The following is a 15321-nucleotide window of genomic DNA, read 5'->3' on the forward strand; positions in this document are numbered from 1 at the left end:
ATATTAAAATTATAATGTAGAAAAGAGTAATTTTAATATGAGGCATTTTGAAACCCTACGGTAGTTCAGTAATTACCTAACAACTGATTTTGGATCTAACATATTTTTAGCAACTTAAAAAACTGTAAAAAAAAATACATCATGGCAGATACTATAAATAAACTTTAACACTAAAGACCTTTAGGGCATTGAAAGTCTTGTAATATGTCATGGAACAATATTTTCAGATTGTCAGGTCACGTATAACCTGCCACCATCGAAAGTTGAACATGAATTGAGAGTGAAGACCAGGGCAGATGCTAGTTAAGTTGCACTCCTCACCCAACATTAGCTGGGAGCTGGACTACGTGTACCTCACAAACTGGAAGGGTGAACGACCTTGGGCAGCGCTGAGCCTCACAGAGCCCAAGCCATTGACTGCACATCCCATCCAGTGCTCCCTCCAAAGTCATAAACCAGACCCCGAGCCTCCAACTGCAACTGCTGTCAACAACTCCTGCCGACTGAAAAGTTTTTGCTTGTCGAAACACTCCTATATGGTATTTGCTAGTGTTGTAATTAAGTGACTTTTGGGAGTTCCCATGGTGGCTCAGTGGTTAACCAATCCGACTAGGAACCATGAGGTTGCAGGTTCAATCCCTGGCCTTGCTCAGTGGGTTAAGGATCCGGCGTTGCCACAAGCTGTGCTGTGGGTTGCAGACGAGGCCTGGATCCCACATTGCCACATTGCTGTGGCTGTGGCATAGGCTGGAGGCCACAGCTCTGATTAGACCCCTAGCCTGGGAACCTCCATATGCCACACATGCAGCCCTAGAAAAAGACAAAAAAAAAAAAAAAAAAATTTAAGTGAATTTTATAGATTATAACTCTGAAATCTGTACCTGGTAGACACCACTTTCATCTATTTTACATGGGGGTCTGTACGTGATCTTGTCTAAGTAACAGTTTTGGTACTTAAAAATTATAGTTTGAAAACCACAGTTATACAGGATTAATGAAATAAAGTGGTTATACAATTTGTTAAATATGAAAAATAAAGCTTATAATGAAAAAAATGACTTAAAAAAAAAAAACCAGGAGTTCCCGTCGTGGCACAGTGGTTAACGAATCCGACTAGGAACCATGAGGTTGCGGGTTCGATCCCTGCCCTTGCTCAGTGGGTTAATGATCCGGCGTTGCCGTGAGCTGTGGTGTAGGTTGCAGACGCGGCTCGGATCCCGAGTTGCTGTGGCTCTGGCGTAGGCCGGTGGCTACAGCTCCGATTCAACCCCTAGCCTGGGAACCTCCATATGCCGCGGGAGCGGCCCAAGAAATAGCAACAACAACAACAACAACAACAGACAAAAAGACAAAAGACAAAAAAAAAAAAAGACAAAAAAAAAAAAAAAAACCACACAATGATCCAGCAGAAATTATCAGAACAACGTAAATCAACTCTAATAAAAAGTATTTTTTTAAAAAAGACTTGTAATACTGTAAAAAAAAAAAAAGGATTCAAAACTTAGGCATAAATTACAGACTGAGATAGAATCCTAACAGATAAAAGTGCCAATTAAGGGATATTTTACAAATGTGTAATTGAGTTTCCATTGTGCAGGAAGGCACCCCCAAGTACGGCCTCTTCAATAAGGAAAAGAGCACTCAATAGTGTTTGCTGCAGAGCTCATAGGATCGGCGTCTTAGAATGTCTCTGTCCACCTTTAACTGGATAGCTGTTTTACCATATCTCAAAGAAACACCCGCCTAGGGTTAGGCAAAGAAAGAATGGATAAAATGTTGGATGAATTAATAATTAATGAATGAAATATATCCGCAATACCTCTGTACTGTTAGATGAGCTTTAACATAAAACTTAATGTAATAAAAAGGATAACGATAGAGATGACAGCAATACATTTACAGAATGCACAGGCGATATCCACAGGAATACAAAAATCTATTTTTAATGAAGTCTTCAGGTTTAAGGTATGTATGCTAATGTCTGACACTGAAGAACAACCCTCAATGTTTCCACATCATCATGAACAACAGGGGCCACAAGACCTTCAGCTTCAGGACGAAGACAGCACTGAAGTTCAGCTGAACAAGGTCTGAAGCAGGAGCCATTCAGTTGTCTGCAAACCCCACAGAGTCTCAATAAACAGACCAAGGCTCTGAACCACCTACTGTGTCTCAATAACCAGACCGAGGCTCCCCGCATGGCCTGATCTAGCCACAACCTGGCTTCCCATTTCCCACTGTGGCCCTGCTACACACACCCTGTCACAGAGCACAAGAGGGTCACTCCCCACGGCCTGAGGATGTCTCCCTAGTCTCTGCATCTGTGCCTTGCCGCCGCTGTGCAGTCATGCAACACTCTGGTAGACATCACCTACGCCTCAGGCCTGAGAGAGGGGACTTGAACACTCCTGATACCCAACAGGCCGTCAGCACAAAAATGACCCCCTGAGTCTTCATGGAACATGCCCGTGTCTTTGAAAGTTACCCATCTTTCAAGCCATAGCTGAAATGCTCTCTCCTCTAGCAGGACTGAACTAGATCCTGTCGATGTACTCCCCCCACCCTGGCCTTTTTATATTCCACTGAAATCTGTATTATAAATATTTACAAACATTACAAGTCACTTATGATGCTACAAGATCCTTAAAGGCAGGAAACATTTCTTACATTATCTTTACTGTCTAAATGGGTGCCTCGTTCATAGCAGATGAGATGCCATGTGTAATGAATAACTGGTTAACTCGATGGTTCTTTACTTTGAGCAAAGAAATAAAACCGCTTGAAATTCAGGTGTACCAAAGGATTATAAAACCTAATGCTAGGTTAGGAAAATGGAAAAGAACTTTACATTTGCAAAAATAATCATCAAAATCAGGTGGTGCAATAAACTCCCAACCTAATATGTAAATCATACTAACTCTTGTTAGGCAGAAAAACAATTTTTATACGGTGAGTGTCACAGATTTTCCCCCACCATGGTGGGTCCACTTCCTTGATAATGAATTCTTACCTGTAGTCACACCAGGGGCATCTGTAGGGCTTTTCTCCTGTGTGGACACGCTTATGCCGCGTCAGATGAGACTGAGTGGTGGAGGCAAAGTTACACTCATCACACTTAAAAGGTTTTTCTCCTGTAATATATCAAGAAAGGTTGTATATAAGTAATTATAAAAATTAGAAATGAAGAATGAGAAGATACCATTAAGTTTTATTTTGCTATTAGAATAGAAACAAGATAAACATTATGTAGTCCAAATCAACTTATATAAACAGGAATCTAGAAATAAAAAACGAAGCACCCATCTGGATAAAAACATAAATATCAGCCTTCCTTTAGCACTGTATGTGGAGTCATTTAACAAACTGTTACATTTAGAACCACTATAAAAATCTCAATGAGGTTAACACCACAAAAAAGCACATAACAGAAATATAGTGTGAATACATAATGTAAAACTTATTAAAATATTAAAGTTAAAAATGAAGAAAAAGTAAAACCAACTATAAGTTGACATCAATTTAAAAAGTGGTAGAAATAAAGAGAAATTAGTACAATGCACTAAGTTGAATAAAAGGTAAAGAGGCCTCAAACAAACATTTGAAATAACACTGAACAGCACTGTGAACTTCATCTCCCCTGTGTAGACACAGGAGATCTACCTGCCTAGGCCTAGCTTCAGGACTCCGGGTCACTGATGGACACCTTGCTCTCCTTCATACCCAAACTCAAAGAAATCAGGTCTAACCAGTTTTTTTGTTTTTTGGTTTTTTTGTTTGATTTTTTTTTTTTTTTTTTTTTGCCTTTTCTGGGGCCACTTCCATGGCATATGGAGGTTCCCAGGCTAGGGGTCTAATCCGAGCTGTAGGCGCCAGCCTACGCCAGAGCCACAGCAACTCGGGATCCGAGCCGCATCTGTGACCTACACCACAGCTCACAGCAACGCCAGATCCTTAACCCACTGAGCAAGGCCAGAGATGGAACCCTCAACCTCATGGTTCCTAGTCAGATTCATTAACCACTGCGCCACGACAGGAATTCCAGACCAGTTTTTTTATGATGATTTTTATTTTTGCCATTACAGCTGGTTTACAGTGTTCTATCAATTTTCTATTGTACAGCAAGGTAACCTAGTCACACATACACATATACATTCTTTTTTCTCATATTATCATGCTCCAAAATAAGTGACTAGATACAGTTCTCAGTGCTATACAGCAGGATCTCATGGCTTATCCATTCCAAAGGCAACAGTATGCATCTATTAACCCCAAATTCCCAGTCCATCCCAATCCCTCCTGCTCTCCCTTGGCAACCATGAGTCTGTTCTCCAAGTCAATGAATTTCTTTTCTGTGGAAAGGTTCATTTATGCCATATATTAGATTCCAGATATAAGTGATATCATATGACATTTGTCTTTCTCTTTCTGACTTCACTTACTATGAGAGTTCCATCCATGTTACTGCAAATGGCATTATTTTGTTCTTTTTTATGGCTGCGTAGTATTTCATTGTGTCTATATATACACCACATCTGGGTCTGACCAGTTTTTTTTTTTTTTTTTTTTTTTTTGGTCTTTTTGTCTTTTCTAGGGCTGCACCTATGGCATATGGAGGTCCCCAGGTTAGGGGTCGAATGGAGCTGTGGCCACCAGCCTAAACCAGAGCCACAGCAACTCGGGATCTGAGCCTCGTCTGTGACCTACAGCACAGCTCACAGCAATGCCGGATCCTTAACCCACTGAGCGAGGCCAGGGATCAAACCCACAACCTCATGGTTCCTAGTCAGATTCATTACCCACTGAGCCATGACAGGAACTCCTAGGTCTAACCAGTTTTTAATTGTAGTAGCTACACTGCCTGGTGAGCACTTGAGATGAGGTGATTTAATTTTAATTACTGTAAATTTAAATTTAAAAACTGACAATGAATTCACTTATTTAAAAAAAAAGTTTAAATCTGAAACAGCTTAGGAATGAGAATCTACTTTTCAATATGTAAATTTTATCAAATCTAAATATAGATCATGGATTTCAGATAAATATTTGCCCTCTGTGTTGCGATGTGCCAGAAGTGTAAAATACCCACCAAATTGCAAAGCCCTGGGACAAAAAAGGAATAAAATATTGATAATAATGCTACATTGACTTCATATTGAAACCATAATTTGGATGTATCTGGTTAAAGTATCTATTTATAAAAATAATTTTACATATTACTTTTTCCTTTTTAAAATATGATTATGTGGTAACTTAAAATTATATGTGTATAGCTCCCATTACAGCTCTACTGGACACTATGAACTAAAAAAAAACCTCACCACCTCTTCCTCAACTACAGCTGTGATGTACAGAAACACTCTGTTCAAAGACATTTTTCCTGAGAAATTTTATACAGAGGATGGATTAATTTTACATACGTTCAATAATCCCACTTGTTAATTCTTATTTCCCGTGTTTCTGAAATAGTTTTATAAGTACACTAATACAGAAAATGAGGGATGAAGTATCTTGGTTTAAAATAACATCAGTCTACTAGCAACAAAACTATATCTGCCCCGAAAATTAGAATGTTCAGAAATTCGTCCTACATTTTTCTAAGCCTATTTCTACGGCCTTGCCCATAACTGCAGTAATATTTACTGAATACATACATATATCATCTGATGGTACCTTACCTATCAATGAAGCCCAGGGTAGCAGTTAGAAGAAGCCAAATGGACTTCAATCCCAATCCAGGTTTTGTCTATTTCACTCCCTACCTGTTAACCCCCTAAGGTCAGAAGGATGATACACTAACACACAAGTTACAACCAAAGCAGACAAGCCACAGGTAAGACACCTGGTGGTGCTTTCAGAGCACCAGGACAGGACTGCCAAAACAGTGCTACCTGCAAACTACCTCACAAAGATGAAAGGAAAGGCACACAACTGGTTCTCTTCAAGCGCTCATAACTAGTGCCAGTAAGAAAAACCTACAGCATGCAGGAAATAATTAATGCATTCACAATGTCAGTGAACTGGACATAGGGGTATCATTTAATCGATCCTATCAGGAAATACTTGACTTAGTCTTGTGAAAAGAAGACCATCTCCAAAGCAGAGGAAAGATCTTGGGGTTGAGAGAGAATTTTTTCTCTTTTAGCCATTTGTCCTTAAGATAAATCCCATGAACAGCACCCCAATCAAGTGGTCACCCAGGGTCAGCTTGAATAACTCTTTGTTCTCAGCTTCTGAGCTGCTGGTCAGGTCACTTAAATTGCTATAGACAACTCAGTTGTACTGAACTGACTTATTCAAAAAAATCACTTTCACAATGATGGCAGGTTTCGCTTTTATTTGACGGATAATATGTGATCTTTATACTGCATAGAGCTAAAAAAAAAAAAATCAGCTCAATCTCTTCAATTTGACACAGGAATATTCTAAGTCATGGAAACACATAACTATTCATACATAAGCCTATATGAAAACTTCAATGTTCATTCAGAAGTACTGAATCAATTATTAAATTCAACTAAGAATATTTTAACTGCACACCAATGTCAAAGAGTAATTCACATAGAAAACAGAAACACAAAGGGAAGCACTCATCTAGATAAGAAATACACATATTATTTCAGTGACCTGACATACTGTCTAGACAGACACAGAGGCAGAACAGAACTATCACCAAATCAAAGTCATAAACACAAGTTTCACACGCAGAGGTGTCCTTGTACCCCCTTCCCTTTCTCTACTCGTCCCAACCCCAAGCAAACATTCATCTGCCTTCTGTCACTATGTATTACTTAGCATTTTCTAGAAATTTATATACATGGAAACATGCAGTGTGTATCTCCTTTGTCTGGCTGCTTTCCCTCAGCTTTATTTTTTGATTCAATCATGTTGCTCCAGGTATAAATACTTCATTTACTTTCATTGTTGAGTTGAGAAGTAGTAGTCCATTACATGAATGTCACATTTATCCGTTCATCCTCTGAAGGCCTTCTGTGTTATTTTCATGGCTAAGCATTACAGATCAAGCTGCTATGAATCTTCATGTGCAAGTCTTTCCTTGGATATGTATCTCCTTCTCTAGAGGGGAAGCACCTGGGACTGGGATAGCTGGGTCAGTCGGTAGGTACACACCCTGCTTTGCAAAGGACTGCCAGTTTTCCAAAGTGGTCTGACCATTTTCCATCCTTACTGGTTGTGTACAAACTGCTCCCAGACCATCCCCAGCACTCAGTGTGTGCAGTGCTTTACACTTGCACTTCTCTAGTGATGATGGGGAGGATTGTTTCATGTGCTGATCTGAGACTTTTATGTTCTTTGATGAAGTGCCTATTCAAATCTTTCCACCCTTTTTAAATTGTTTTCTTAAAATTGTGTTTTGAGGGCACTTATATATTACAGATACAAATCCTTTATAAGAATTATAATACATATTATATATATTTTTCAATCCCAGTTTGTGTTTGTCTTTTGATTCTCATTGTGTCTTTCAAAGAAGAGACGTTAATTTTTTATAAAGTTTTCATTTTTTCCATTTATAATTTTTTAAGATATGATTTTTTTCATTTATGAATCAGGCTTTTGATGTGCTGGTTTCTAAGGAATTTTTGAAGTCCATGATCGCAGAGGTTTTTCTCCTAAATTTTCTATTAGAATTCATATAGTTTTATTGTATAAATTATGACCATTTTGAGTTCATTTTTGTATATGATATGCAAATGGGTAAAAGTTTATTTTTACACATATGGATAGCCAATTGTTCCAGCATTAAGTACTGAAAAGATTAAACTGCCTTTGCTCCTTCGTCAAAGCCAACTGACTGCAGGTATGGGCTGTTTTATAATCTCTATTCTACTACATCAATACATGTGTCTGCCTTGATGACAACACCAGAATGTCTTGATTACTGTAGCTTTATAAGTCATGAAGTCAGGTTATGTAAGTCCTCCAGTTTGTTCATCTTCCACAAAGTCATTTGACTATTTTACTGTTGTATTTCAGTTTGTCAATTTAAATCAGTTTGTCAATTTCTTAAAAAAAAAAAAAAAAAAGCCTATGGTTTGAAATGATCAATGCGAGAGGGAATGAAATCAGTTTGTCAATTTCTTAAAAAAAAAAAAAAAAAAGCCTAAGGTTTGAAATGATCAATGCGAGAGGGAATGAAATCTTAACAACACTGAGTCTTCCAATCCATGAACATGGGATATCACTCTATTTAAGTCTTCTTTAATTTTTCTTGGCAATATTTTACAGTTTCCAATGTAGAGGTTTTGCACATCCTTGGTTAGATGTATCTCTAAAGATTGTATCTTGGTCAAAAACAACACAGATATATTAATGAGTCTATTCTGCTCCATTGATCTATTTGGAAACCTTTATGCCAATATACTACTGTCATGATTATTGTAGTATATAATAAGACCTCAAATTAGGTAGTTTGTAGTAATCTTCAACTTTTTTTGTCTTTTTGCCTTTTCTAGGGCCACACCCGTGGCACATGGAGATTCCCAGGCTAGGAGTCTAATCTGAGCTGTAGTTGCCGGCCTATGCCAGAGCCACAGCAATGTCAGATCTGAGCCACGTCTGTGACCTACACCACAGCTCATGGCAACGCTGGATCCCTAACCCACTGAGCAAGGCCAGGGATTGAACCTGCAACCTCATGGTTCCTAGTCGGATTCGTTAACTACTGAGCCATGATGGGAACTCCAGGAATCTTCTACTTTTTCTACAATTAATCTAAGGGGTCAAACAATTTAAAGACTTTTTTCATTAAGCAAATTCACAAACATATACTTATGTCTCCTTACTCCATTCAAGCTAAGTATTTGAAAGTGTGTTGGCATCATGCCTCACTGCTAGCTGGTTTATTCTAGTAGCCTTGGTAGACATTATTAACCATTTTTAATAAATCTGGCAGGGATCTAGACAGGTAACATTATAGACCCATTGTCTGAGTCAGTGGCATAAATAAAAGGTCATACAAGCTCTTCAAAGTTAATTTCTTTGGTGAGAAGTTTTAACATAAACATTTACAAAACATGGTAGATGTAACAAGTTCAATTCATATAAACTTTTATGGCTTTTTTTGTGGGGGAGGAGGTGCACCTGTGGCACAAGGAAGTTCCCAGGCTAGGGGCTGAATCAGAGCCACAGCCACATCAATGTGCGACCTATTCTGCAAGGCCAGATCCTTAACCCACTGAGGAAGGCCAAAATTGAACTGGCATCCTCATGGATACTAGTCAGGTTCTTAACCCCTGAGCCACAACAGAAACTCCTATTATGGCATTTTTATGTGACACAATTTAAGCTTAAAAAAAAAAACTTTCAAAAAAATAATGTCATTTAAATTCTCTACAACGCTAATAATTTTAACTTCATATTAGGCTGTCACTATATTGCAATAAACTCTAAATTGTCATTTTGTATTTAATTTGACAACACTATAGATTAAACTGTGTTATCTTAAGAAATTTTGAATAGTCTATAGGCTGACAGGGGAAAAAAAATAATGCTACAAAATATGCTACGTGAAATTCTAAGCTTCCTATGTAAAGGAAGGCTCGGGTACATCTGAGCTCTTGATAGGAAAGGAACTCCAGGGAAATTTACACAGACTACAGTTTATTAAAATCTGTACATAAGAGTTAATTTGTAACTCATTAATTTTGTTACATGTTCAATACTATTGGTTTAAACATATTCATCAGTGTATTCTTTTATCCAGAAATAATCATTTCTTTAGGAAATTGCAGGTAATTTCTTCAGGAAAATACCTTTCAGAAATGAAGTAGCTCTTGTTTTGTCAGTCTCAATATATAGCAAAAATAAACCCAATTTCTAGGTTATACAATTCAAAATAAAATCTTGCAAATTTTAAAATAAGAATTTCAGTTTGCTAGGAGTTCCCTCGTGGCTCAGTGGGTAATGAATCCGACTAGGAACCATGAGATTGTGGGTTCGATCCCTGGCCTTGTTCAGTGGGTTAAGGATCCGGTGTTGCCGTGAGCTGTGGTATAGGTCGCAGATGCGGCTTGGATCCTGCATTGCTGCGGCTCTGGCGTAGGCTGGGGGCTACAGCTCCGATTCGAACCCTAACCTGGGAACGTCCATATGCCGCAGGAATGGCCCAAGAAATGGCAAAAAGACCAAAAAAAAAAAAAGAATTTCAGTTTGCTAATGTGTATTAATTTCATGAAATGAGGTAGGTGATATATGACGAGGTATACACACTTAAGAAAACGTTTTTGATGGACTGATCAAACGGATTTGGTGCACTAGGAATAGTCCTTCTGAATCCTTTGTCACTGTAGTGCCGGAAGGATGAATAAACCTATGAGTGAGGTATTAACTGCCCTTGAAGAATGCTTTCTGTAGGTCAGGAGGACTACCTGTACGCATCCTGTGGGTGAGATTTCCTTTCCTCCTGCTTCCCTCACATGAGAGTACACAGCAGTTTAAACTGTGCTGCTCTTCACACTTTCCATTATAAGCAATAATCTTGGCCAAAACAACCATAAGAGTACTCTGCATCTGAGGTCCCTGTGATAGAAGAGTAAGAGGACGCTGGAAGAGGGACCCGGCAAGGCTCCTGACAGAGAGCGGAGCCCTTTGTGTGTCAACAATCTGTCACTTCTGGAAGCTGGCACCTCACATTCCTTTGGGCGGGCTGGTGGTTATTAAGCTGGCCAAGACTCTTCAACTACACGTGAGGATTTGCTCCTGTGCCCTTGAATCAAGGGTCTCTGACAGGTGATAAAAGTAAATCTTGGAATGGAAGATGTTTTGTGTCATCCCCCCAGACAGTCTGCATTGCAGCGGGAATTATTTACGCCATTTGGAACACTTTTGATACCCATCCCTTTCCGAGCTGATTGTAATTTGGGGGGGCTCTGTGGTAAAAAGGTAAGCCATGTCAAAGAGGAACACAGCAGAGAAATACAGATTTCAAATGGACCAAACAAATCTGGCCATGAAAAAAAAAAAGTTGCATGTTGCTTAAATATTATAAATCCAGCATAAAATCTAAGGGCCTAGACTGAGTTGTACAAAGCCGTTTGGCTGAAGCAAACAGTCTTAAGAACTGACTTTGGTATTAAAGAATCATGTTTGATTTGTGCCAGAGAGGCAGATAAATGCCAAAAAGACAGATGCCTCTGTCTGTGAGACATTGTCCTATATGGTATAAAGTTAATAGCAAAGTAATAAGGAGCCTCTGGACCTGACATAAAATATAAAGTTGTGCCTGCTCGATGCAGGCTTCATGATCGATCACCTGTAAACGCCTGTGATCACAGCATTACCATCCCCAGCACTGCCATGCTGGCAGAGGTGGCATAGGGGAAGTCGGCTGGCCCCCAGGGCCACTCCAGGGGAGAAAGGTGAGCAATGAACACATCCACATAGTAATAGATCGACCATCAAAAAACTAAAAACCGGAGTTCCTGTCTTGGCTCAGTGGTAATGAATCCAACTAGTATACATGAGGATGCGGGTTTGATCCCTGGCCTTGCTCAGTGGGTTAAGGATCCTCAGTGGTATAGGTTGCAGATGCAGATTGGATCTGGCATTGCGGTGGCTGTGGCATAAGCCAGCAGCTGCAGCTCTACCCCTAGCCTAGGAACTTCCATATGCTGCCAGTGTGGCCCTAAAAAACAAACAAAAAAAAAAAACCCTGAAAACATTAAGAATTTTAAAGACTTTAAGAACACACTCTTCCACACATACTTCCAACTTCTCCAAAATAGGAGCCAAGGATGACTGCCATTCACTAGGCTCCTCTGCCATCTCTTACGCTGAATCTTTAAATCACCGGATTTTAAAAAAATGTGATCACAGGTTGCTACTATAAACATGAAATGGAGTTTATGGTTATGAAGTTATGTTTGTGTCTTCAACATTATGTTAAACACTGGCAATTTCTCAACTCAATAATAACCCTTATCTCATATAGAAATTTGAATCACATAAACTTAAGATCTAAAAGGAATGGCTAGCATCCATCCTCATCGACCTTATAAAAACCATAAGGAGCATTAAACTCCTTGTAGTTACCTGTTTAAAAAAAAAAAATGTCAAGAATCAAAATATACGATAAACAACATATTTCATGTGTCTTAATTGTACGCCATTTTGAGTAAAACTGTCAAACTAAACCATTCTCATGGTGCCCAAGTAGAAGTTTAAAACTGAGTTAAAATCTCTGTTAACTATATGAATTATCATCTAAATAAGAACATTTTGAGAGTGAAAAGTAGTCCTACTAATAGTTAGAGGAACAATGCCATAAATCAGCATGGTCCTAGGCACATAAATTCAGAATCTGAAGTGTCTACTTACAAGACCTATTACAGCACCCCAAGTAGGTAATCAGCTTTAATAAATGTTTACAGCTTTTCATCCTTATGTATACCTAACCAAGGCATCTATTTTATTTTGTTGAATTACCAAAAATGCACATCATGGGGAAAAAAAAAAAAAAGATTCTCTTCAATATCCTTATCAGCTTACGTTTCTTCTCCATTATGTACCTTTCTTAACATCAAAACTCCCTGAACTGGTGTGGGCCCCAAACCACACCTGCTTGCTCTGGAGGGACTACTCGCTGCAGAGTCAGGAAGATGGGAATGCAGGGCTGCAGGCAAGCAGGTGAAAAGCAGCTAAGAGATAGGCTGAGTAGGAAGACAGGCTGGAGAGACAGACTGAGAGGAGGAGAGTGTGAGAGGAACATGGACACCCCAGCTTCACCCAACACCCCAAAGCAGTGCCCTGCCCACAGAGAAGCATCTGGTATGTCTGCACAGTGGAGGCCACGTTTTGCTTTCCTGCTTAATGAATTTAGAGAGGACATCTAATCCATAAAACACATAATAGATTTACTTTCTAAACATACGAAAACAGATGATTTAAAATCTTATACTATTCAAGCAGAATTTTCAGTAGACCTTCAAGTACACAGATTTTACAAATACTGAAGAGATGTCAGTGGAGGGCCAGGAACGAATGCCAGGGGCCCGCCTTGTCCGGCCTCCTCCTGACAGGCAGGCCCAGGGCCCTGCAGCCATACTGACCTGTGTGCTGCCTCCGGTGCTTGGTGAGGGCGTGCCGGGTACCGCCAGCAAAGCCGCAGAGGTCACACAGGAACGACTTCTCGCCTGTTGCAACAATAAACAGATGAGGAACTGTGGAGGTCACAGATCATTAAAACATATCTATCAAGGCTTTCAGGGTTACTAATTCCTCCAATCAAATGTTTCCATGTAAATATGTCAAATGGGAATGAAATTACCACTGCGGTTTATTGACTGTGATAAAATCTGAAAAGCACCACTGAACATAATTACATACTTGTCAGACCCATAAAAATTAGCTTTATTATCAATGGAATGGTTTTGTACAACTTCATTTCTGGTAGATGTCTTCCAGATGGGGCTGCTTTATGCACTTGAACAGTTTTTATGCATATCCTGATTTTTTACAATTCCCATACATCTGGCCTTTCTGAGCTGACTAAAGATTGCTTGGAATAGTTAATATACAGTATATATGTTTCTGCTTAAATAAAACATATTGAATTCTCTAATAACTGAAAGATACTGAACTGGCTTTACCTGATTCTATCAGAGTCTCCTTTAATAATTTCATACCTAATAATATGAATTAAATGGTTTCCTTGAATATACTGAAGATCCCAAGTAACAATAAAATCTACATTACTCAATACCAATAGCAATTCAGTGTTGTTTATGTTTCTCAAACTTTCATGGCATAAAAAGGGAAGTCTGGGGACTGCTACAGAAATGGTATAAAAATTCCTGCTATTCATCTTTAATGATAACCCTTGTCTGGCAACTCTGCAACAATTAGAGACAAATTCGGCAGACTTCATATTTGTTAAAAATGTGTAAATGTTTATTTTTTAAAACATTTTTGCACAAGCTAACATTCCACTCTACAGTTTATAAGTGCAACCTATCTCTCTTTTATAGCATATTTAGGCAGTTTGTCCCATAAGGCTAAAAAAGAGAATCAGAATGCTAACTTCAGAGAGAGTCAGTGAAATTATAAAATACTTCTCAAAAATAAAATAAATCATATTATCTACTTCACTCATCTGGATGTTTAATGCAACAAGTCTTCCTTCTAAGGGCCTTGTCTGCATCAACCCGATTTGTTCTGAAACATTTCGGTGTTTCATAACAGAAATTTATCTTGAGGCGTCTTGAAAATGATAATTGCCTTTTTAAGGTTCAAAAAAATAGAATAGAGGAAGGCAGAGTGACTTCAGTCAACAAAAGAGTCTTCCTCTTACCCAAGTGCAATACTAGCTCCTCTAGTTGAAAAAAGCATATATTAATAAAAAGAGTTTTACCCAAATCATGTTTAATCTTACTTCCCAATGGCATATTAAAATGCTCATTATTGTCATTTATAAAATAAAGCTGAGTTTAAGTACTTTTCCTATCTTTGCTTTCCTATTTTGGGGTTAAGTTTATTCCTTGGCATCATTTTATCAATATAGAAAAAAAAGAATAAAGTAGATGGGCTGTGAAGAATAAAGTTTAATTACAATCACTCATTTAATTATATAATCAATTTGAAATATAAATCTTTCTAACTAGCTGTATTATCAATTAAATAACACTGAAAGTAGATTTTTTTAAATCCCAAAAGATAATTTGCTTGTTAATATTAACATACTATTCTATACGGAAGCAAAATTATTCTCTACGATTTATTCATCAGCATGGCTTTGTGGGCATTAACCCCTTGTAAGTGTGTGGAAATGTGTGCGCTCCAGTCCACACACACACACACACACACACACACACACGCACGCACACAGCTGGTGGTGTAGAGGAAAGATTGGTGGTATGCTCTTCAATCAGCAAAATCTCTAATGAGGAAGAGTAGTCTTACGATTTCTGGGTTCAAGAAGACTGATTCCTCTTCCTCATTTATGAAATTCTTTGCAATCTACATCTTGTTTCTAAGATATAAACATTAACATAGACAAATCCTTATGAAATTTATATTCTTAGAGGTATACGTGCTACACAGATGTATTGTTTCTTTTTCCTATTTTAAGATATGTATAGGCACAAAGACACAATTATTAATTTTCCATGCGATTTGGTTCTAGATACATTAGTGACCTTGATTTTTTGATGTGCAGAATTTTATCTAGGATGTTAGTCTGCAATGTATTGTATGTCATATTTATCTTGGTGGTTTGATTTGTTTGTCATTCTAAATTCAATTTTCACTTGCCCTTTTTTTCTTAGGGGGGTAGTGGGAGTTAGGAATGGATAGTGGGCAATAGAG

The 15321-nt window shown here is 38.4% G+C and overlaps 1 protein-coding gene across 6 annotated transcripts in view; it reads right to left on the reverse strand.

Annotated features, from left to right (window-relative positions):
- ZNF407 (zinc finger protein 407) overlaps positions 1–15321 on the reverse strand; it is a 426967-nt gene that overhangs the window by 164520 nt on the left and 247126 nt on the right. For all 6 annotated transcript variants that reach the window (XM_021073780.2, XM_084976838.1, XM_084976844.1 and 3 more), the window contains 2 exons: positions 13068–13151; positions 3011–3131 (listed from right to left, as the gene is read on the reverse strand). In XM_021073780.2, the coding sequence (XP_020929439.1) occupies positions 3011–3131; positions 13068–13151 (205 nt within the window). The remainder of the gene's footprint in view (positions 1–3010; positions 3132–13067; positions 13152–15321) is intronic.

The sequence above is a fragment of the Sus scrofa genome, chromosome 1 (assembly GCF_054392235.1).
Source record: "Sus scrofa isolate SSC_HxYL_T2T_F1_AM1 chromosome 1, Sscrofa_HxYL_maternal_Yorkshire_Landrace_v2.0, whole genome shotgun sequence".
NCBI classification, from domain to species: domain Eukaryota; kingdom Metazoa; phylum Chordata; class Mammalia; order Artiodactyla; family Suidae; genus Sus; species Sus scrofa.